Here is a 25,387-nt window from a genome sequence, read left to right as displayed (position 1 = left end):
TATTTATAGACCCACTTTTTTACTTTAGTTTGTTTGCACATTGCTCTGTCTACCTGGCCTCTGCCCGCCCGTTGGCACAAAGTTTGATCCTCTGCTCGTGCCAAGTGTCCGTGATCCTTTGCTCCTCACGCCAGAGTGCCTGCTGCTGTTATCCTCACAGAAACTATGATTGATAAGACAACAGCTGATGCACTGAAGACTGTATCATTGTCAAATAACATGTTGTACCGTAGGATCGACGACATGGGCGTTGATATTGTTGAAAAATTATAATTTCTGTCCATTTTCTCTGCAGTTGGACGAATCGACTGATGTCAGTGGGGAAGCCCAGTTGATTGCGTTTGTGCGATAGAGACATTTCAGCAATTAATGAGAACATTCTGTTCTGCTAGAAGCTAACGGGGAGAACTACAGGTGAGGATGTGTTTGGAATGGAAATTCTGTGTTCATGTGTGCATGGATGGAGCTGCATCAATGCCTGGGAGAGTGAAATGATTAATTGTCCACATAAAGAAAGTAAATCCCACTATCATTCACAGAGAAGCATTAGCTAGCAAGAGAATGAGTCCTGAGTTACATTATGTTTTGAATGATGCAGTGAAAGTAATTAAGTTTATCATCATAAATCCAGACCTCTGAATCACGACTGTTTGAAAGGCTCTGTGATGACAGTTGGAAAGAGCACCAGCAGCTACAGCTTCACACCGACGCCCATTGTCTAACCAGAGGGAAAACGAGGCTTTTTGAGCTGCGTGCCCAAGGGATTTTCTGTCTGAGCACTCACACCCCCTTGTGGCTGTGTTCAAGGACACAGACTGGGGAGCCCGCCTTGCCTATCTTGCTGATGTGTTCAGCAAACTGAACAACCGGAATCTAACTGTGCAAGGTCAAGACACACATTCTAAACATGTATGACAAAATGTGTGGATTCATGAAGATTAAACTCTGGGAGAGGAAATGTAATGATGGGGATATAAGTTGTTTCCAGCAGCTTGACACCTACCTTTTTACCGGTGACGTTGACAGAGATCCTATGGTGCAAATAGTAAGCTCACATTTATCCAAACTCAACAGTGAGTTCAACTCCTACTTCCCTGACATTCAAAACAAGTCTGCCAAACTTGACTGGGAGCGTAAACCACATGTTTGCTAAAGTACCCCTAATTTAGGAATCACGCCGGTTGCAGGTGCATGAGGGATTTTTTTTATGCAGGTCAAAGTGTATACCCCAAAACGTTTGGGAACCACTGGGTTAAGAGACGGCTGTTATTGAGAAATCAGTCACTTATGTAGATGTCAGAGTGGAGCACAATGACAATCACCGTAGCCCGATGATAAAGAAGTCACGACGAGAGCATGTTGGCGTTTCTCTACATTATATTCCCACATTTACAGTCTTTGTGTACAATAATACCAAATGCGACATATGTAATGGTTTGAAAATAGAGCAATAGCTTTCAAACAATTTAACAGTAAATTCCCACGCTGCATTATGGGAGTCTAAATCTGCATTTATTTCTATGAGAAACTAGACAGAGCACAATAATATACAGGTGTTGTTGTTGCACAGATACACAGGCGACTGAAATAGCACATGCACCACACAATAACACTGACAAGGATTGACAAGGACTTCGACAGTTTTGTGTGCTATAAGACCAATGTGGCATATCTATAAATAATTTAAAGAATAGAACAATGCATTTCAGACAAAAAATTTATAACAGCAAAAATATCACTGCAACTGTCAAGTCCCCTTAGCCAGGGGGAGATTGTCATTCTCCCTTTTGGCCAATTTACAAAAGTACCAACACGATTACATACAATTCCTCTGTTTGCTAAACTGATATTCAAAACAATACATTCTTGACAATGTTAAAGGCTTCTACTCATTCTGTCATTGTGCGATGAAGAGTTTTGTGGAAAGAACTACAGTTAAACAAAAACCCTGAAACGTTCTTAGATGATCTATAAAACATAATTCTGCACAACACAACCACATGTTGAAAATGAAACGTCTACATTCTCAAGAATGGACAGCAGTTTCCTGTCTGGTACAATACAATCAGGTAGGGTCTGGTGCTATAAAATAAGTCTGTCCCATCAGAAAAATGTACTCATATAGTATGATTGAGTAGTGTATGATATAGGCTAGTCTGTCCTACAGATGTAGGATCTTAATTTGATCTATATTGTCACAGCAAAATAATCCTGCAGCAACAGGATTTTAACGTTTTGTCCATAATGTTTCTTGATTGGTGGTTAGGCTTTTAGCTGGCCATATGTAGGCTACATAAACAGTGCAATACTGTTAATATAACCATGTGTTAGTGTGGGTTTTCAGTGAATTTATGTCAATCACAAAGCTCATCTTCAAATTCTCTGAAACAAAAGGGTAACCAAATTAAGATCCTAAATCTGTATAAATAATATTACCAGTATGTACACAAGCAAATCAGCTTGTACTGTAGGCTACAAGCAAATTACTTCCAAATACATGATGAAATATGTACAAGCAAATCAATTAATGTTCCCTGATGTACATCTTAACTTAAATGTTAATATAGTACATTTTTTGTAGATCTTTGGACAATATATGTCAGATAACTCATTATGTAGCTATTGAAAATCAGTTTGAGTTGTCAAGGGAAATGATTTGACTGCATTGCACTGTAAAGCAATCAGTGTTTCTGTCAATCAGTGTTTCCTATCTTCAAGTTTCTCTCACAATGACTCTCATGGACTACCTTTACTTGAAATCATCATCTGCATAAATCACAAATACACATTTGTAAACACTCCACTTTACATCCTCCAAAAACACTATAGGCTCTTTTTAAATTTGGTTCAAAAACAGTTTATATTCTCATCTTTAAATAGAGATTTCCAGTAGCCAATAATGTCGTGTCACAGAGCAGTCCTGAAGTTTTATACAAACTGCCAGCCTACTAACATTACTTCTTATGAATTCCGTTGTTGACCCTCTTTGTCCTCTCACTTAAAGATGCACTATGCAGAAATTGATCCCCCATCTCTTGGTTGGCAAAATTCAAATAGTACACCTAATTTCAGTTTATATGGTGACAAAACAAGCAAGTATAGTGTAGAGAATCATTGTACCATCTAAATCGCTGTGAAATGATGTATCATTTCCATAACCAAAATGTTTATTTTCAGCTATAAGCAGCTGGTGTACAAATCAAAAAACTAAACTTAACGGCAAGCATAGAAATAGCACACATAGAACAAATCGACCACTTCTTAGACTTGCTTTCAATGAAAGATCTATAACTTATTTATATGTGAATTTGGTCAGGTCGCCCAAAAAGTTACATATTGCAGCTTTAAATCTGAGGTCTGGGAAATTACTTTTGTACTTTCCAGAACCCATTATTTTTGGTACAAAATGTTAAACCCAGTAATTTCCCATTTCCGAGTGGTGTCACATAAGGTATACAGTAACCTGCTGTGTTCAAGTAATTGATGAAAATACACTGCAAAAAAAAAAAAAAGGGTGCTTTGTGGTTCTATATATAATCTTTTTGAGGGCCATGTTATGATATGAGCAACTGAACCTTTGTTTTAAATAGCAGCATTTCTTCTAGCAGCGTACACTGCTTGGGGTCTGCCTCTTTCTTGTTCCCCTTTAAAAAAAAAAAAAAAAAAAGCTTTTATAATTGTCACTTTAACATTCAATAAACCACATATTAGGCACAGTAAATCCTTTTCTTTTAGACGAATCAACATGATAAATACACACAGTACAGCGAGAGACATGAAACATTTAACTACCTTAAAATAACATTGCAAGTTGTACTTTAAACTAGCATCAAACAAATGTCTTACTGTAATTAATACACAGAGCATTTACAACAATGAAATGTGCTACTGTTGTATACCTGATACAGTTAACCTGAATACATGCTTTCCATTTAACTCCTGTAAAATAGTACTTAAGGTATATGTATACAGACACATTACGGCACAATGTGATATTCAGTTACATTTTACAAGGTGGATGTCCTATTAAATGTTCCCTAATGTGCTATTGTCATGTCAGTTCTATGAAGCCCATATCTGTGCTTATGTATTACGACTGCCTTATAACTCGCTATGAGTGAGTTCATAATGCATTATAGATACAGTATGTGCTTAATGTTATTCCATCCATGAGAACAGCTGATAGATAGCATGGCTGTTCTGAGCTAGGATTTTGACAATGAACAAAGCTATAGCAGGCGTTTCCCTTATTAAGTTAACCAGCGTACATATCAGCTATACATATGAAGGCTATATTAAGTTTTTCCCTATGTCAGTGAATACAGATCTTGTTGATGCAGTAGAGCACAATATGCTCATTTTTCATCATTAAGAGAGTGATAGTAAGTTTCTCATGGATGATAAAGGGCTAAAAGACAATTGTTCAGTTTCAACATTACTAACAATGGTTTGAAGTTGAGCTTTTGTTTTTAAAATGCATCCTTATGCTGAAGCTTAAGTTATAATGTAGTCACAAATACCCTTCTACGAGAGTCCTCTGTATCACCCCTCCTCCATAGGTTGCATCCCAATTCTCTACCCTTTTCATTAAAAAGCATTGAATTGGTGTAAGCATTGACTGGGGAGAGTTTCAGCTAACGTTAAAGAGTTTCACCTAGAGAATTCATGATAGGCAGCGCACACTTCAAAAGAAGGATAGCGAAATGGGATGCAAACTTGGTTTCACCATCCCCCCTTCAGTACTCTCCTCGTCCTTCCCTAGTTGCCTGCCTATTTCACCGCAACGTTTTAACTATTCCCCCCCCCCCCCTCTAGTTGATCATGGGGTCATCCCCACCAGGTGAGGCCAGCACGGGGACACTAACGAAGGGTACGTCCTTAGTCTTGTCCTCCTTGAGCGAGGTGGAGTTGGTCTGGTGGGACACGGAGGTGAAGGACAGATGGTCGTGCTCCATTATTGCCAGGCGGTCCTGTGGTTTCTCCTTCTTCAGATAGAACATCTTCCTCAGGGTCTTCAGCTGCTGCAGCTCACAAAAGGTCTCCAAGACAACCAGCATCACAACCAGGCCCAGGAGGAGGTAGACTGGAGAGAGAAAAGGAATAGAGATAAAGGGTTACTAGAGGAACCATTATCAATCATAGAAGGTTTCCAGGACCATCAGCATCACAATCAGGCCGAGCAACAGGTAGACTGAGGGGGGCGGCAGAGACGGAGAGAGCGATGTTGCATTTCATTAAAATAAAATCTTCAGCAATATTTACTCATGGATTTCATGCCAATGATGCTCATTGAATTGAGAGGGAGAGATGAGTTAAACCAACAATAGCTGAGACAGAGAAAGGATGTGACCTTAGTAGCGGAAGCAACACTAACTGAGACAGAGCGATAAGGTAACCTTAGAAGTGTAAGCAACAGTAGGTGAGAGGAGGTGACCTTATCCAAAGCGACTTACAGTTAGTACATTCATCTTAAGATTGCTAGGTGGGACAACCACATATCACAGTAAGTACATTTTTCCTCAAAGTAGCTCTCAGCAAAGTCAAAGCTAGTAAGAGAAAACAAAATGTGCGTGTTAGTTCACAAAACGGGGGATGCTGTAGGATTTTTTAAAGATTCTCTTTAACGAGGTAGCGTTTCAGATGTTTTCAGAAGATGGACAGGGACTCATTGGGGTGCCAGGACAGAGAAGAGCTTGGACTGTGCTGAGCGGGAACTTACCTCCAGGTAGTGTTGCGAGGGCCAAGAGACCAGAGGTGGTAGAATGGAGTGCTAAGGTTGGGCTGTAGGTTGAGAGCATAGCCTGAAGGTAAGGGAGTAGAGGTCGACCGAGTAATCGGAATGGACGATTTCAAGTTTTCCTAACAATCGGAAACCGATATTTTTTGACACGGATTTGGCCGCTTTTTTATTTTATTGTTTTACACACCTTCATTTAACTAGGCAAGTCAGTTAAGAACACATTCTTATTTTCAATGACGGCCTAAGAACGGTGGGTTAACTGCCTTGTTCAGGGGCAGAACGACAGATTTTTACCTTGTCAGCTCAGGGATTCGTTTTTGCAACCTTCCGGTTACTAGTCCAACGCTCTAACCACCTGCCTTACATTGCACTCCACGAGGAGCCTGCGTGGCAGGCTGACTACCTGTTACGCGAGGGCAGCAAGAAGCCAAGGTAAGTTGCTAGCTAGCATTAAACTTATTAAAAAATAAAATAAAATCAATCTTCATATAATCACTAGTTAACTACACATGGTTGATGATATTACTAGTTTATCTAGCGTGTCCTGCCTTGCATATAATCGATGCGGTGCCTGTTCATTTCTCATCGAATCACAGCCTACTTCGCCAAACGGGTGATGATTTAGCACTGTCGTTGCACCAAACCTAACCATAAACATCAATGCCTTTCTTTAAAATCAATACACAAGTATATATTTTTAAACCTGCATATTCAGTTAATATTGCCTGCTAACATGAATTTCTTATAATTAGGGAAATTGTGTCACTTCTCTTGCGTTCCGTGCAAGCAGTCAGGGTATATGCAGCAGTTTGGGCCGCCTGGCTCGTTGCGAACTGTGTGAAGTCCATTTATTCCTAACAAAGACCGTAATTAATTTGCCAGAATTGTACATAATTATGACATGACATTGAAGGTTCTACAATGTAACAGCAATATTTAGACTTAGGGATGCCACCCGTTAGATAAAATACAGAACGGTTCCGTATTTCACTGAAAGAATAAACGTTTTGTTTTCGAAATTATAGTTTCCGGATTCGACCATATTAATGACCAAAGGCTCGTATTTCTGTGTGTTATTATGTTATAATTAAGTCTATGATTTGATAGAGCAGTCTGACTGAGCGGTGGTAGGCAGCAGCAGGCTCGTAATATTCATTCAAACAGCACTTTCATGCGTTTTCCAGCAGCTCTTCGCAATGGTTCAAGCATTGAGCTGTTTATGACTTCAAGCCTATCAACTCCCGAGATGAGGCTGGTGTAACCGATGTGAAATGGCTAGCTAGTGAGCAGGGTGCACGCTAATAGCGTTTCAATCGGTGACGTCACTCGCTCTGAGACTTGGAGTAGTTGTTCCCCTTGCTCCGCAAGGGCCGCGGCTTTTGTGGAGCGATGGGTAACGATGCTTCGAGGGTGGCTGTTGTCGATGTGTTCCTGGTTCGAGCCCAGGTAGGGGCGGGGAGAGGGATGGAAGCTATACTTTTACACTGGCAATACTAAAGTGCCTATAAGAACATCCAATAGTCAAAGGTATATGAAATACAAATCGTATAGAGAAATAGTCCTATAATTCCTACAACCTAAAACTTCTTACCTGGGAATATTGAAGACTCATGTTAAAAGGAACCACCAGCTTTCATATGTTCTGAGCAAGGAACTTAAACCTTAGCTTTTTTACATGGCACATATTGCACTTTTACTTACTTCTCCAACACTTTGTTTTTGCATTATTTAAACCAAATTGAACATGTTTCATTATTTATTTGAGGCTAAATTGATTTTATTGATGTATTAAGTTAAAATAAGTGTTCATTCAGTATTGTTGTAATTATCATTATTACAAAGAAATAAATAAATTAATTAAAAATAGACCGATTAATCGGTATCGGCTTTTTTTGGTCCTCCAATAATCAGTATCGGCGTTGAAAAATCATAAAATCGGTCGATCTCTAGTAGGGAGGGGCAGTTCCTCTTGCTGCTTGGTAAGCAAGTACCATGGTCTTGTAGTGGATGTGAGCTTCCTTGGGAATGTTGAAAACCAGGCAGGCTGCAGCGTTCTGGATAAGTTGCAGGGGTTTGTTGGCACAAGCGGGGAGCCCAGCGAACAGCGAGTCGCAGTAGTCCAGATGGGAGATGACAAGTGCCTGGATTAGGACCTGCGCCCGCTTCCTATGTGAGGTAGGGTCATACTCTACAGATGTTGCAGAGCATGAACTGCTTTGATATCTGCAGAGAACGACAGGGTGTTGTCCAAGGTCATGGCAAGGTTCTTATCACTCTGCGATGGGGCCACCATGGAGTTGTCAACCATGATGGAGAGGTCTTTGAGCGGGCATGCCTTCCCAGGAGGACGAGAAGCTCAGTCTTGTCGAGGTTGAGGAGGTGGGCCAACATTCAAGCGGAGATATATGCCAGGCATGCGTGTTGCCATGTGGGTGTCAGAAGGGGGAAGGAGAAAAGTAGTTAAGTGTCATCCGCATAGCAATGATATGAGAAACCATGTGAGGATATGACAGAGGTAAGAGGGCCTAGAACCGAGCCCTGGGGGACACCAGTCATGAGAGTACGTGGTGCAGACAGAGATCCTCTGAAATTCACCTGGTAGGAGCAGCCTGTAATCAGAGTGTGCGGTGCCTGAGATGACCAGCCTGAGAGGGTGGAGAGGAAGAAATGATGGTTCACGATGTTGAAGGCAGCAGATAGAGCTAAGAGGATGAGAACAGAGGCAGTGCGGAGAGCCTCCGTGAAGAAGAGCAGTCTCAGTTGAGTGACCAGTCCTGAATTCAGACTGGTTATCGTCACAAATATGGTTCTGAGAGAGAGAGTTGGTCAGAGACAGCATGCTCAAGTGTTTTGGAAAGGAAATAAAGAAGGGATATGATTCTGAGAGAGAGTTGGTCAGAGACAGCACGCTCAAGTGTTTTGGAAAGGAAAGAAAGAAGGGATATCGTTCTGTAGTTTTTGACGTCAGAGTCAAGTGTTGGTTTCTTGAGGAGTGGAGCGACTTGGGCCATTTTGAAGTCAGAGGGGACGCAGCCAGAGGTCAGGGATGAGTTGATGAGGGAAGTGCGAAGGTCTCCAGATATAGTCTGGAGGAGGGGATGGGGTCGAGCGGGCAGGTTGTCGGGCGGCCGGACCTCACTAGTCTCAGGATTTCATCTGGAGAGAGGAGAGAAAGATGTCAAGATGTCTGTGCAAGTGGGACCAGTGGTCTCAATAGGCTGAGTGAATTAGAAGCGGATGTCGTTCTTTTCAAAGTGGTTGACAAAGTCGTCTGCAGAGAGGGAGGGGTGGAGGATTGAGGGAGGAGAAGGTGGAAAAGTGTTTACTAGGGTTAGAGGCAGAAGCTTGAAATTTAAAGTGATAGAAAGTGAGACTTTAGCAGCAGATACAGAGGAAGAGAAGGTAGAGAGGAGTGGAAAGATGATAGGTCCTCCAGAAATGGTGTTTTCCACCATTTTCGCTCAGCTGCCCACAGAACTGTTCTGTAAGTTCGCAATGAATCACTCAGCCACGGAGCAGGGGGATAGTATGAGTCATAGGATGTGGAAAGGGAAGAGTAGGGTTGAAAAGGCAGAAGGAGGAGACAGGAGGGAGAAGAATTTAGCAGAACGGAGAGAGGATAGAAGAGGAGAGCAAAGATTGCGACGGCTTTTGACCATCTGGGTAGGGGCTGAGTGGCTAGGGTTGGAGGAAGGGAGACAGAAAAGGAAACAAAGTAGTGATCAGAGACCTGGAGGAGGGCTGCTGTGAGATTAGTAGGCGAACAGCCTCTAGTAAAGATGCGGTTGAGCATATTGCCTGCCTTGTGAGTGGGAGGGGACTGGGAAAGGGTGAATTCAAACACGGCAAGGAGGGGAAAGAGAGAGTTGGAAAGAAATTAATCGAAAGCAGACGTCTGGAGGTTGAAGTCGCCAAGTACGAAGAGTGGTGAGCCATTGTCAGAAAATGAGCTTATTAGGTGTCAAGCTCATTGAGGAATAAAAATAACCAAATCTAAGGGCACCTGGTGGGTGATTGTTGTTGTCATCTATGTTACGCTTGAGTGGACATGTGACTATGTAATTCAAATGAATAGATGGACAGGTGAGGGAGAAAAGAGAAAATCTCCACTTAGGAGAAATGAGGCTGTTCGCCTACTAATCTCACTGTGCCACCACTGCGATGACCAGATGCTCTCGGACTATGAGGGAAAACATAGTCAGATGAAGAGAGCAGCTGGAGTATGTGTGTGCTCTGGGGTGATCTCGGTCTCTGTCAGGGCCAAAAAGGGATGGAGGGGCAGCATAGGCTGAGATGAACTCTGCGTTCTTGACTTCAGATCAGCAGTTCCAATGCTGACAGAGACCAGGAATTCCACATGGGTTGTGTGCGCATGGTACACTAAATTACAAGAATTGCAACCAAGGGGTGGGGAGCATCTGTAAAGTCTACAGGGAGAATAGCGAACTAGGATAGAAAACACACACACACACACACACACACACACACACACACACACACACAACAAAAGAGCTAAATTATATTAAATCGAAAAGTAGGTAAAACACTCGAGTTGTGGCGCCTTTCTCTCCTTCCTTCCGCGAACAACTCTGCTGAACAGTCTTCGTTTCGGCGACGGTCTTAGTTTTGCAACGAGACCTCTGCTGACATGGCAGCCGCTGAACTTAGAAGAGGAAGCAACACTAGGTGAGAGGTGATCAGATTTTCTCAGAGCCCAAATATTATTTTCTCCATAATTACACAAAAACAGATGAGTATGCTTTCAAAATGTTTCAAAAACAACACGTATTACTAGTAAGTAATGGGGTATCTAGCTTCATTTCATTTCGTTTTTTTGTGACCTGCGTTTTTTAACCAATGTATACTACATGGCCAAAAGTATGTGGACACCCCTTCAAATTAGTGGATTAATCCATTTCAGCTACACACTGGTGTTTAAAAACGAGCACACAGCCATGCAATCTCCTTAGATAAACATTGGCAGCAGAATTGCTCGTACTGAAGAGCTCAGTGACTTTCAATGTGACACCATCATAGGATACCACCTTTCTAACAAGTCAGTTTGTTAAATTTATGCCCTGCTAGAGCTGCCCCGGTCAACTGTAACTGCTGTTATTGTGAAGCGGAAATGTCTAGGAGCAACAACGGCTCAGCCGCGTAGTGATAGGCCACACAAGCTCACAGAACGGGACCACTGAGTGCAGAAGCGCGTAGCGCATACAAATTGTCTGTCCTCGTTTGCAACACTCACTACGGAGTAAATGCGTTCTATGGAGTGATTAATCACGCTTCGCCATCTGGCAGTCTGACGGCTGAATTTGCCCCAATGCAGTGCCAAATGTTACATTTGGGGGAGAAGGAGTAAATGGTTTATGGCTGGTTTTCATGGTTTGGGCTAGGCCCCTTAGTTCCAGTGAAGGGAAATCTTAACGCAACAGCATACAAATGGCATTCTAGATGATTCAGTGCTTCCAACTTTGTGGCAACAGTTTGGGGAAGGCCCTTTCCTGTTTCAGCATGACAATGCCCCCAAGCATTAAGCGAGGTCCAGAGAGAAATGGTTTGTCAATATCGGTGTGGAAGAACTTGACTGGCCTGCACAGAGCCCTAATCTCAACCCCATCAAACACTTTTGGTATTAATTGGAATGCCGACTGTAAGCCAAGCCTAATCGTCCAACATCAGTGCCCGACCTCACTAAATGGAAGCAAGTCCCCGAAGCAATGTTAAAATAGATATTTGAGAACCAATAATAAAAACAGTTCTACAACTGAACATCAACAATCAACAAAGTGCCTGCCCTGCCACAATATGCTTAACTTATTCATTTTTAATAGGTCAGGGATCTACGCTGAAACATTTTGAAAGGAGTAGAAATGTTGAAGCACACAAAGAAATAAATCAGAGAATCATGAATAAAAGTTTTGGGCTCTATTTGCGCCGTGATTTTGTCCCGTCAATGTGGGGATGTCACGTTATTGTAACAATCCTATTATACATAACACAGTCTGTATCTGGAAGCAAATTAAAGGTCCATTTTGACCAATATCATTCCTGCTCCCTATTGCGAGGAATCCCTCCTTTGACCCCTCTAACCTTGATAACACATTTGAGCGATGGGGAGAGCTAGGGATCAATACCATAGAAGGGACCTTTGCCTCTGATTTATTGAGGGAAATAATCTTCCCAGAAGCAACTTTTTCAGATACCTACAGATTAGAGACTGTTAGAAAACGTTCCTACATTTGGAAATGCTAAACCTTCTATGTTTGACAGATGCATAAAAAGTTGTGCCACCTCAGGCAAACAGATCTAATCTATATGACGCTTTTCAATCTGTTAGCACACCTACAGATGCCATTAAGGCAAAATGGGAGGAAGAGCTAGGCACTGACATTTCTGTAGCAGACTGGGAAGAGAGCTTGGAGCATATCTACACATGCTCAATTAACTACAGACATTGTCGTCTCATACAAATCAAGATATTAGACTATTCCAAAACTAAGCTGCATAGCATATTTCCTGATACCTCCCCTATGTGAGTTAACACTACTCCACTGCTTTGCCCTACGCTCTAACTTGCATGGTTAATGGAATGGAATTTTTGGGATCCTCTGAAGTTCTGGAGACTAATTGACCCAGACCAGCTTCTGATCAACCTGGGAGTGTCAGAAACCCTGAACAGATTAACCAACCAGTAAAAATGTTGTTTTTCACATGCGCCCAAATGCTTACTTAGAAGCCCTTAACCAACAATGCAATTCAAGGAAAATAATTAAGAAAATAAACTAAAGTAAAAAATAAAAAGTAAATAGTCTGGGTGGCCATTTGATTAATTATTCAGCAGTCTTATAGCTTGGGGGTAGAAGCTGTTAGGAGTCTTTTGGACCAAGACTTGGCGCTCTGGTACCGCTTGCCATGCGGTAGCTGAGAGAAAAAGTCTGATTTGGGTGACTGGTGTCTGACAATTTTTTGGGCCTTCCCCTGACACTGCCTAGTAGGTATTGGATGGCAGGAAGCTTGGCCCCAGTTTTGTATTGGGCCGTACTCACTACCCTCTGTAACGCCTGAAGGTCGGATGCCGAGCAGTTGCCATACCAGGCGGTGATGCAACCGGTCAGGATGCTCGGTGGTGCAGCTATATACATTTGAGGATCTGGGGAACCATGGCAAATTTTTTAGTCTCCTGAAGTGGAAAAAGGTGTTGTTGTGCCCTCTTCATGATTTGTCTTGGTGTGTTTGGACCATGATAGTTTATTGGTGATGTAGACACCAAGGAACTTGAAACTCAACACGCTCCACTACAGCCCCGTCGATGTTAACGGGGGCCTGTTCGGCCCTCCTTTTCCTGTAGTCCACGATCAGCTCCTTTGTCTTGCCAGGTCTCTGACCTCGTCCCTATAGACCGTTTCACTGTTGTGACGTCAGCAAACTTAATGACAGTGTTGGAGTCGTGCTTGGCCACGCAGTTGTTGGTGAACAGGAGGGGACTAAGCACGCACTACTGAAGGGCCCCGGTGTTGAGGATCAGCGTGGCAGGTGTGTTGCCTTCCCTTACCACCTGCGGTCGACCCGTCAGGAAGTCCAGAATCCAGTTGCAGATGGAGGGGTTTAGTCCCAGGGTCCTTTGCTTAGTGATGATCTTCATGGGCACTATGGTGTTGAATGCTGAGCTGTAGTCAATGAAAAGCATTCTCATATAGGTGTTCCTTTTGTCCAGGTAGGAAATGGCAGTGTGGCGTGAGATTGAAATTGCGTCATCTGTGGGTCTATTGGAGCGGTATGCGAATTGGAGTGGGTCTAGGGTTTAAGGGATGATGGTGTTGATGTGAGGCATGACAAGCCTTTCAAAGCACTTAATGGCTACCGTCATGAGTGCTACAGGGCGGTAGTCATTTAGGCAGGTTACCTTCACATTCTTGGGCACAGGGACTATGGTGGTTTGCTTGAAACATGTAGGTATTACGGACTCAGTCAGGGAGAGGTCTGCGCATGCTCTGAGTACACGCCCTAGTAATCCGTCTGGCCCCGCGGCCTTGTGAATGTTGACCTGTTTAAAAAAAGGTCTTCCTCACATTGGCTACAGAGTGTGATCACAAAGTCGTCCAGAACACCTGGTGCTCTCATGCATGCTTCAGTGTTGCTTGCCTCGAAGCGAGCATAAAAAAAGGCATTCATCTCGTCTGGTAGGATCGCGTCACTGGGCACCTCGCGGCTGGGTTTCCCTTTGTAGCCCGTAATAATAGTTTGCAAGCCCTGCCACATCCGACAAGCGTCAGAGCCAGTGTAGTAGGATTCAGTCTTAATCCTGTATTGCCTCTGATGGTTCGTCTGAGGGCATAGTGGGACTTCTTATAAGCGTGCGGATTAGTGTCTCGCTTCTTGACAGCGGCAGCTCTAGCCTTTAGCTCGGTGCAGATGTTGCCTGTAATCCATGGATTCTGGTTGGGATATGTACGCATTGTCACTGTGGGAATGACTTTTGTCAATGCACTTCTCAATGCCATTGGATGAATCATGGAACATATTCCAGTCTGTGCTAGCAAAACAGTCCTGTTGCGTAGCATCCGCGTCATCTAACCACTTCCGTATAGAGCAAGTCATTGGTACTTCCTGCTCTAGTTTTTACTTGTAAGCAGGAATCAGGAGGATAGCATTATGGTCAGATTTGCCAAATGGAAGGCGAGCTTTGTAAGCATCTCTGTGTGTGGAGTAAAGGTGGTCTAGAGTTTTTTTTCTCCTCTGGTTGCACATGTGACATGCTGGTAGAAATTAGGTAAAAACAGATTTAAGTTTGCCTGCATTGAAGTACCCGGCCACTAGGAGCGCTGCTTCTGGATGAGAATTTTCTTGTTTGCTTATGGCCTTTTACAGCTTGTTGAGCACAGTCTTAGTGCGAGCATCAGTTTGTGGTGGTAAATAGACAGCTACAAATAATATAGATGAGAACTCTTGGTAGATAGGGTACCTCGTGATAAGCTGTAGACCACACTACCTCAAGCGAGCAATACCGAGACTTCTTTAATATTAGACTATTGCACCCCAGCTGTTATTGACAAAGACACACCCCCGCCTCTAGTCTTACCAGACGTAGCTGCTCTGTCCTGCTGATGCACGGAAAACACAGCCAGCTCTATATTATCTGTGTCTTTAAGCCACGACTCGGTGGCTTAACCGTTTTTAAATGTTCCGTTGGTAGGATAGTCTTGACCGTATAGCGAGTGTTTTCCAGTGATTGCACGTTGGCCAATAGAACCGATGGTAATGGCGATTTACTCGCATCCTAACACAGCACCGACCTTCTCCCTCTGCCTTTTCTTCACGCAAAGGATGGGGATTTGGGCCTGGTCTCCGGAGAGCATTATGCCCTTTGAGTCGGAGTCATTAATTATCAAAATGTGATCAAATCTGGCAACTTCTCTATTATTTGAACCATTCAGCGCTGTGAATTTGTACATTTCAATTAACTCACATGTGATCTTTCAATCTACCCTTGGGCAGCATGCGCTAGTCCCGTCACCCGAGCAGTGTGTGTGTGTGGGGGGGGATTTATTTAGTACTCTGGGTCTTTTTGTATTCATCTGCTCTTTTACGTTTATATAAGAATTGCATACTTATTTTCTACAACACACCATTGTGTTCAATAAAAAAGTAAGCAAAAAAATATTTTGGTAGTGATCCATGCTTAATCAAGCACAATTATTAGGTGAGAAATGTTCAGCTGGCTCTTAAAGGGATGGTCTGTTACTGTGGTAACTGCTTGCCTGTGATGGAAAAAATGATTTCTTCCTAGCAGCAGACAGGTGCAGCAAACTCAAACTTATATTGAAAAACAACCTAGCATGTGAACAACACGATGTAACTGGACAAATAACAAGGAGGACAAAGTCACACTTTAGTAGCCTTTCTTGTAACTTCTACATGTGGGCTATGGATTAAAACATTTAAATAAACTGTTCCCCAAATGCTCTGTGTGACCACCTGCCAATGTGGCTGGTGAAATATACATTGTTATTTACCAATCCTGGAGGTGACCTTAGAAGAGGAAGCCTCGTCACTTCCTTTCTGGCGCACGTCACTTCTTGTTGAAGGTGGTACAAGGGAGAGCTTGGTTTGGTGTTTTGGAAAGTTGATTTAAAAAGTTGTGTTACTAGCTAAGCTACCTTTTGAGTTCGGATCTTGCGACGTGCTACTAACTGTCCAGTGATCCAGCCAACCAAGGCCGGGTCTGAGGAGCTGTTCGATGCCTAGCTAGCTGCCTATCAAGATGTTTAAATTCTTGAAATGTTCTGGATTGACTGACCATGTCTTAAAGTAACGATGGACTGTCGTTTCTCTTTGCTTGTTTGAGCTGTTCTTGCCATAATATGGACTTGATCTTTTACCAAATAGGGCTATCTTCTGTATACCACCCCTACCTTGTCACAACACAACTGATTGGATTAAATGCATTAAGAAGTTATGAAAATTCCACACATTAACTTTTAGCAAGGCACAACTGTTAATTGAAATGCATTCCAGGTGACTACCTCGTGAAGCTGGATGAGAGAGCTAGATGCCAAGTGTGCAAAGATGTCATCATGGCAAAGGGTGGTTACTTTGAAGGATCTCAACTATATTTGGATTTGTTTTACACTTTTTTGGTTACTAAACTCAGCAAAAAATGAAATGTCCTCTCACTATCAACTGCGTTTATTTTCAGCAAACTTAACATGTGTAAATACTTGTATAAACATAAGATTCAACAACTGAGACAAACTTAACAAGTTCCACAGACATGTGACTAACAGAAATTTAATAATGTGTCCCTGAACAAAGGGGGGGGGGTCAAAAGCAACAATCAGTATCTGGTGTGGCCACCAGCTGCATTAAGTACTGCAGTGCATCTCCTCCTCATGGACTGCACCAGATTTGCCAGTTCTTACTGTGAGATGTTACCCCACTCTTCCACCAAGGCACCTGCAAGTTCCCGGACATTTCTGGGGGGAAAGGCCCTAGCCCTCACCCTCCGATCCAACAGGTCCCAGACGTGCTCAATTGGATTGAGATCCGAGCTCTTCGCTGACCATGGCAGAATACTGACATTCCTGTCTTGCAGAAAATCACGCACAGAACGAGCAGTATGGCTGGTGGCATTGCCATGCTGGAGGGTCATGTCAGGATGAGCCTGCAGGAAGGGTACCACATGAGGGAGGAGGGTGTATTCCCTGTAACACACAGCATTGAGAATTCCTGCAAGGACAACAAGCTCAGTCCGATGATGCTGTGACACACCGCCCCAGACCATGACGGACCCTCCACCTCCAAATCGATCCTGCTCCATAGTACAGGCCTCGGTGTAATGCTCATTCCTTCTACGATAAACACGAATCCGACCATCACCCCTAGTGAGACAAAACCGCGACTCGTCAGTGAAGAGCACTTTTTGCCAGTCCTGTCTGGTCCAGCAACGGTGGGATTGTGCCCATAGGCGACGTTGTTGCCGGTGATGTCTGGTGAGGACCTGCCTTACAACAGGCCTACAAGCCCTCAGTCCAGCCTCTCTCAGCCTTCTGCAGACAGTCTGAGCACTGATGATTGTGCGTTCCTGGTGTAACTCAGGCAGTTGTTGTTGCCATCCTGTACCTGTCCCGCAGGTGTGATGTTCAGTTGTACTGATCCTGTGCAGGTGTTGTTGCACGTGGTCTGCCACTGAGAGGATGATCAGCTGTCCGTCCTGTCTCCCTGTAGCGCTGTCTTAGGCGTCTCACAGTACGGACATTGCAATTTATTGCCCTGGCCACATCTGCAGTCCTCATGCCTCCTTGCAGCATGCCTAAGGCACGTTCACGCAGATGAGCAGGGACCCTGGGCATCTTTCTTTTGGTGTTTTACAGAGTCAGTAGAAAGGCCTCTTTAGTGTCCTAAGTTGTCAAAACTGAGACCTTAATTGCCTACCGTCTGTAAGCTGTTATTGTCTTAACCTGTTGGGGCTAGGGAGCAATATTTGCAAGGCCGGATAAAAAACGTACCCGATTTAAACTGGTTACTACTCTTGCCCAGAAACGAGAATATGCATATAATTAGTAGATTTGGATAGAAAACACTAAAGTTTCTAAAACTGTTTGAATGGTGTCTGTGAGTATAACAGAACTCATATGGCAGACCAAAACCTGAGAAGATTCCATACAGGAAGTGCCCTGTCTGACAATTTGTTCTCCTTCTGTAGCATCTCTCAAAAATACAGCATCTCTGCTGTAACGTGACATTTTCTAAGGCTTCCATTGGCTCTCAGAAGGCGCCAGAAAGTGGAATGATGTCTCTGAACGAAAAACAGCAGGAGTTTTTGTGAGTGGTCAGGCAGGGAACAATGACACTGGAGATGCGCGTCCACGAGACGACTCCATATTTTTCTTTCAGTTTTTGAATGAATACAACGTCGCCCGGTTGGAATATTATCGCTATTTTACGAGAAAATCGCATAAAAATGTATTTTAAACAGCGTTTGACATGCTTCGAAGTACAGTAATGGAATATTTCGAATTTTTTTGTCACGAAATGCGCTCGCGCATCACCCTTCGGACTGTGACCTGAACGCACGAACAAAACGGAGCTATTTCAATATAACTATGGATTATTTAGAACCAAAACAACATTTGTTGTTGAAGTAGAGGTCCTGGGAGTGCATTCTGACGAAGAACAGCAAAGGTAATCCAATTTTTCTTATAGTAAATCTGAATTTGGTGAGTGCCAAACTTGGTGGGTGTCAAATTAGCTAGCCGTGATGGCCGGGCTATGTACTCAGAATATTGCAAAATGTGCTTTCGCCGAAAAGCTATTTTAAAATCTGACACCGCGATTGCATAAAGGAGTTCTGTATCTATAATTCTTAAAATAATTGTAATGTATTCTGTGCACGTTAAATCGTGAGTAATTTAGTAAATTCACCGGAAGTTTGCGGTGGGTATGCTAGTTCTGAACATCACATGCTAATGAAAAAAAGCTGTTTTTTGATATAAATATGAACTTGATTGAACAAAACATGCATGTATTGTATAACATAATGTCCTAGGAGTGTCATCTGATGAAGATCAAAGGTTTGTGCTGCATTTAGCTGTGGTTTTGGTTTTTGTGACATATATGCTTGCTTTGAAAATGGCTGTGTGATTATTTTTGGCAGGGTACTCTCCTGACAATCTAATGTTTTGCTTTCGCTGTAAAGCCTTTTTGAAAATTGGACAATGTGGTTAGATAAAGGAGAATCTTGTCTTTAAAATGGTGTAAAATAGTCATATGTTTGAAAAATTGAAGTTTTAGGATTTTTGAGGAATTTGTAATTCGCGCCACGCCCTATCATTGGATATTGGAGCGGTGTTCCGCTAGCGGAACATCTAGATGCAAGAGGTTTTTAAGTAAATATGCAGGTTTAAAAATATATACTTGTTTATTGATTTTAAGAAAGACATTGATGTTTATGGTTAGGTACATGTCGGAGCAAAGACAGTCCTTTTTCGCGAATGCGCACCACATCGATTATATGCAACGCAGCACAGGCTAGATAAACTAGTAATATCATCATGTGTAGTTAAATAGTGATTATGATTGATTGATTGTTTTTTTATAAGTTAAGTTTAATGCTAGCTAGCAACTTACCTTGGCTTCTTACTGCATTCGCGTAACAGGCAGGCTCCTCGTGGAGTGCAATGTAAAGCAGGTGGTTAGAGCGTTGGGCTAGTTAGCGTAAGGTTGCATCCCCAAGCTGACAAGGTAGAAATCTGTCGTTCTGCCCCTGAACAAGGCAGTTAACCCACCGTTCCTAGGCCGTCATTGAAAATAAGAATGTGTTCTTTACTGACTTGCCTAGTTAAATAAAGGTAAAAATAAATAAATAAATAAATATATATATTTTTTTTTTAAATATACAAAAAAAAAGGATATATATATTTATTTTCACACACACACACACACACACACACACGGCAAATCGGTGCCCAAAAATACCAATTACCGATTGTTAGGAAAACTTAATTAATCGGCCATTCCGATTAGTCGGTCGACCTCTAGTAATTAGATGGCTAATATTAATACTATGTATGCCAGTCTCTCTTGGCTAAGAGTTGAGGAAAGAAACATTAATGTTTTGGAAATTCTAAATTGTTTGCAGTCAGCTTACACACAGCACTGACACACACACTTACCCCACCAGACATGCCACGAGGGGTCTTTTCACAGTTCCCAGGTCCAGAACAAATTCAAGGAAACATACAGTATTATACAGAGCCATGAGTGCATGGAACTCCCATCTTATAGAGCGCAAGTGAACAGCAAACCTGGTTTCAAACAACAAATAAAGCGACATCTCTCCCCTTTGTGACCTAGTTGTGTGCATGTACTGACGTATAGTATGTGTAAGTAATGGATGCGCGCACACACACACACTTAAAAACAATCATGTAAATTGTAGTCTGTCTGTAATGTCTTTTTCATTTTGCGTCATATCCCAGCAAGACTAGGTGTCGCCATTGGCGCCGGCTAATAGGGATCCTAATAAATAAATCAAATGTTAAGGGGAGTAGGAGAGATAAGTGAGTGGGTGGGGCCCAGGGGCATAGTATTATTAACAGTATGTCATGCAGCATGATATAGAGAGAGATAAACAGTTACGTCAGTGAGAGGTGTCTGTCTTGTCTGTCTAGTGACAGGAGGGAGTAGTAGTTCCTGCAAAACAGTCTGTTACAAACACATTCTGGAATGCAATGCCCCCTGCTCCCACAATCCCCCACACAACCACTACTGAATAGACCATCTGCAGTTCTCCTTTCCTCCTCTTCTCTAACTCTCAATGAGCCAGTGATGACTCTTAGCTCCTAGCATGGAAAACATAACCTCACAGTATTCGTTTTTCTATTGCTGTGACCTAATCTTACCACTAGGGGGGGAGTGAGAGCAGCTGATCACAATCAGCAGCATGAAGTGGAAAGGTTTCGGTTTTCCCCTCACCGACCATAATCATTATTGAACTAAAATGTAGATACACTATACACTGAAGTTAGACATCAACACAATAGGCTTTGCCAAGCCTTTCCTGCGTTTCCAATGTGACCAACTATACTGATCGAGAAAGATCATTTTAAGAAAAGATGTGTGAAGATTCTCAGAGTCAAAACTTACAGAACATGCCAGAAGTACTGAAGGCAATTCACATCAAATATACAGGACACCCTTTAAGTTAAAATCAGCCTTTTTCTCTATTCTTAGCCACAAGATGTCTTTCAAGCCTGAAGCTTCTAAACAGAATGAAAAACTGTCCAAGAGAATTCAGAGCCTCAAGATGTTGCTCTCTCTATATTTGTCTGGATATGATTGTTTTCTTTAATCAGAGGCAACCAAATATGGTATCATTCATCAAACTTTAAAGCCACAATCTGAGATTCGTTCAACAGCAGCCCCACCACTTTTTCACTATAGAGCTGAGGGACACAGCTGGAGAAATGTAACCTCTGTCAAATTCGTAGATTAAGCTATGGATGTAAGGACTGTCTGACAGTCCATGAGATCAACATGATAGTAAACAAATAATGTATTGCTCCAGCACTAAGACATTGTTTTACTCCATTGTTTGTAAACAGTGGGGTATACTACCAAGCAGGATCAAAAAGTTAGCCAGCTAACTTGCCTAAATATTGTAAAATATATTTTTATTTTTTTGAAATATAATCTTGAAATGGACATGGTCTAATTTACTCAAATGACATTTCTAATCTTAGCTTTCTTAAAGCTGAAATATGTAACCTTTTGGGCGACCCGACCAAATTCGCATTGACATATCTATCTCATTGAAAGCATGTTTAAGAAGCGGTAGATCTGTTCTATGCGAGCTATTTCTATACTTCCGATTAAGGTTCGTTTTTGCATCTTTCACATCAGCTTCAAACAGCTAAACATACAATATCGAGTTATTTCTGGTTCTTTATCAAAGTTAGCTAACTCCTTGATCATGCTTAGTAGTACACCCCTCTGATGTTCTTAAAAAATAAATAAAATAAAAACTCACCAGTGATTCCGACTTTATAGAGCTGTCTGAACCTCTGGTTGAAGGACTCCCCTGGTACGTAATCTCCCAGTCCGATTGTACTTAGTGATATAAAACAGAAGTAGATGCTCTCCAGGAAGTTCCAGTTCTCCTCTAGGGAGGAGAAGATGGCCGCCGGGATGAGGAAGAAACAGGAAGCAGCCAGGATGGCGAGGAGTGTGGCGTGGACCACGGCTACGAGAGGCTTGGACAGGCCCCAGCGGGTCGACACGTACATGACTGGACGGCGCGTGCTGAAGACCATGATGCGTTGGACCACGGCGGTGAGGAAGAGGAGGGTGAAGGGGATGCCGATCACAGAGTAGACGATACAGAAGGCTTTGCCTCCATCGGAGAGTGGAGCGGTGTGACCATATCCTGGTTGGAACAAAGGGACATGGACAGGTTAGTTGATATAATGATCAATGTAAATGTAGCCTATAGAAAACTCACATTTAAAAGGATTTGTGGTTCTTAACAAAGCCAAAAATGTGCACACGCAATTAGTGAAAGTGCTGCCCTTTAGAGAAAACTTCACAGATTATCAGCAAACTGATTAGACAAAAGGAAGAGCTGCACCCTTTCCTTTTGTGTAATCGGTTTCTGAACCACAAAACAAGATATCTATTGTCAGTAGCTTAAGTTTGTTTCTTTGGTAAAGCCTTATATGCTTCCAACACTCATATTTTTCCACATCTACAAGGCAGTAGTCATGACAATCGTCTATTGCTGGTTTTAGAGCTGTTCACAACAATAGGAAGAAGCAACAGAACACAATATTATCTCATGTAGACAGGCAAACCAGCATAGCCATGACGGCAGAGGGGGTTGAGCACTCTGTTCTGTAGCTCATGGCACGGACACGAGAAGGTGACATTAAAAGAAAAGAGAATGTAGCATGTTTTGGTTAAGTGTTCCTAGCACGAGTGGTTTAAATGCAATGGCCCTCCAACACAATCATGCAGATTGGGAACTCAACTAAGCTACTTGATGACAGAGATGGCCTACCATGATACATTGTCCTTGATATCTTTATGTCAAAACGTATTAAAAAAAGTTGCCAGGAATGTTATCCTGCAGTAAAAGTATCTCTATCAAGTAATGTGATGAACGGTTATGACAAGAAGAGCTGACGGAAAATTGAGAGATTGAATGTAAAATATTACCATGTGTGATTGACCTGACACCAACAAGTTAGTTCCCCTCTGAGAAAAAACAGTTATTGCAAGTCTAAACCACCTCTTTACTACAGTAATAGGCTACTACTACTACCACCATAAGCAATGTGGTGGATTGTAAGGACCAGAACTGAGAGAGTTCTTCTATACCACCTGTGAAATGAATACCTCAACACAATAGCTTCTCTTGTACTTTACTTCATGGATCTCTCTGGCTGTATTGTAACTATTGTATATTTTCTTGTGTTTCATTGTTGCAATGAAGAAATGACAGATTCCTGTGTGAGGAAAATGTGACTGAGAAGGAACAGTGGTTGGTGACTTGAGTCATGTCATGGAAATATTAAATGACAATGGGTAACTAATCTTGTCAAACCGGATTGTCTGCAATCGGCACACCCATATTTCCCAGCTTTAGGCTTATCCCTGTGACACTGTTCTATTGACATGGGACCACACACCAAGCCTATGTATCACCTGGGACTTAAGGTGCAACATCAACTCAGACACCAATTTCAAAATGGCCTATATGTTGGAAGCACAGTCAAGGATAGCTTAACTTCTGAGCGTCTTTATATCACTTGGGTTAGAACCAAAGTTCTACAGAGACATGAAACTAATGTAGGCCTTTTACGCAATAGGCTATATGATAAGGAGGCTGTTATACATAACACCTATTCAAAAGAAACGCCTTTGCTGTCTGATCTGAAGCATGTAATGTTGTTACCCCATCCCTAAACATCACTTATGTTAGGCCTACATACAATTTTATATGTTGTAACTTGAAAAGTTAGGCTGAAACGGAGTTGAGGACATAAAGTGTTGTTTTCTTTTAAAGTCGGTAATCATTGGTGGGAGTGTGAAAAACTACAGACCCAGGCTTGTGGGCTTTTTTAAAGGATAAATGTGTTGATTGTGTGAGAAAGAACGTGCCCTTGCTCGATGCATAAACACAGAGGAGCCGGCAGACCGACATTGAGGGCATACTGTATATTATGACAGAATGCTGAGCTCGGGTAACGTAGGCAGGTGTTGCTTGGGTGTACAGTGTCCGGAAAGGGTACATTTCAGTGTCACAGGCAACAACAAAAAACGCAACCTGCTTTCAGGAAGGTCGTGTACCTACCTTACAAGACGCTTATGACAATAATCAACTATATTACCACTAGAAATGACTACGTAAGCAAACTCCTTATTTGTCTGAAAATAGAGCTATTAAAAGAAACCCATTTCTGAATTGCACCTATTCATTTCTGGTGGCGATGCGCCGACGCAGAACGCGTTTTGACGCGGAGGCTGCATCACCTCCAAGTCCCGTATGTCATTCAACGTTTCATCGATAGATGGCTGAAAAGCAGCAGTCTACACTTAAAATGGGCCGCCGACTGACTCACCTGTGGTAGACAATACAGTACTGGCGAAAAACAGCGACGAGGTGAAGTCCCAATTCCAATTGGCCGATGCGTTGTTGAGGATGGACACTCCATAGTTACTGGCCTCGAGCGCTTTCTCCAGAAACTCCTCGAGACGTTCTTCCGACAGACATTCGTTTTCTTGGAGGAATTGTTTTTTGATGGTTCGGAGCTCCTGGCGTAGAAGGTCTTCATAAGGCAATTCCACCGAGGAAAAGACAACCGCTCCGAATATAAGATACAGAATATAGCCCAAGACTAAAAACAAAAAATACCATGTCGATTTGTGACTTTCGATCAATCGCACACACGAATTGCTAGTTAGAGATTGTAGCATTTTCCAAGAGTTCTTGAATCGACAAGTTGATATGCTTGTCATAAACAATGAATAGCCTAGACGTTACGAATGTCTTCTAGTTTCTTTTCACACGCGCTGTCCTTAGCAACAGCTAAGCTTATGATGACAGTGGTTTTCTCCGTCTCTGTCTGTTGGAAAGCTAAATGGACACGCCTGGTGCCCAAATTGATGACGTTGTCGTGCAGCGAGAGTCGAGTGGAGACGAACACATTCGGTTCAGTCATTTCAATCCGTCTTCCTGATGAGCCCTTCCCAGCTAGCTACGTTACACGTTAATAATGCGGTACTTGTAGGCTACATTTTCGGTGAAGATCGCTACAATAAATGTTTTAGCTGTCACCCTGGCCTGATTGATATTGGCTACACTATCTACACTGAACAAAAATATAGACGCACCATGCAACAATGAACGATTTTACTGAGTTACAGTTCATATAAGGAAATCAGTCAATTGAAATGAATTCATTATTTTATTTAACCTTTATTTAACTAGACAAGTCAGTTAAGAACACATTATTATTTACAATGACGGTCTACCAAAAGGCAAAAGGCCTCCTGCGGGGCTGGGGGCTGGGATTAAAAATAAATCAATACAAATACAGGACAAAACAAACGTCATGACGAGAGACAACACTACATAAAGAGAGA

General features: G+C 42.4%; 1 protein-coding gene across 3 annotated transcripts; it reads right to left on the bottom strand.

The window, feature by feature from the left end:
* Positions 1-1,490: 1,490 nt before the first annotated feature.
* On the bottom strand, positions 1,491-24,897 carry LOC115201561 (potassium channel subfamily K member 1). Of its 3 annotated transcripts, none has more exons than XM_029765306.1 (4): positions 24,364-24,897; positions 21,774-22,169; positions 4,838-5,083; positions 1,491-3,644 (listed from the first exon to the last, which is right to left on the bottom strand). In XM_029765306.1, exons 1-4 carry the CDS (start codon positions 24,758-24,760, stop codon positions 3,583-3,585), a joined length of 1,101 nt encoding a protein of 366 aa, XP_029621166.1. In that variant the 5' UTR covers positions 24,761-24,897; the 3' UTR covers positions 1,491-3,582. The 3 variants fall into 3 exon arrangements, with proteins under 3 accessions (XP_029621166.1, XP_029621167.1, XP_029621169.1); XM_029765309.1 differs by lacking the exon at positions 1,491-3,644 and adding an exon at positions 5,720-5,801 and having other exon boundaries at positions 4,984-5,083; XM_029765307.1 differs by having other exon boundaries at positions 1,491-5,083.
* Between the last annotated feature and the right edge of the window lie 490 nt (positions 24,898-25,387).

Source organism: Salmo trutta, chromosome 10 (assembly GCF_901001165.1).
Source record: "Salmo trutta chromosome 10, fSalTru1.1, whole genome shotgun sequence".
NCBI lineage: Eukaryota > Metazoa > Chordata > Actinopteri > Salmoniformes > Salmonidae > Salmo > Salmo trutta.
The sequence above is the reverse complement of the archived record's forward strand: the minus strand, read 5'-3'. Positions and strand labels throughout refer to the sequence as shown.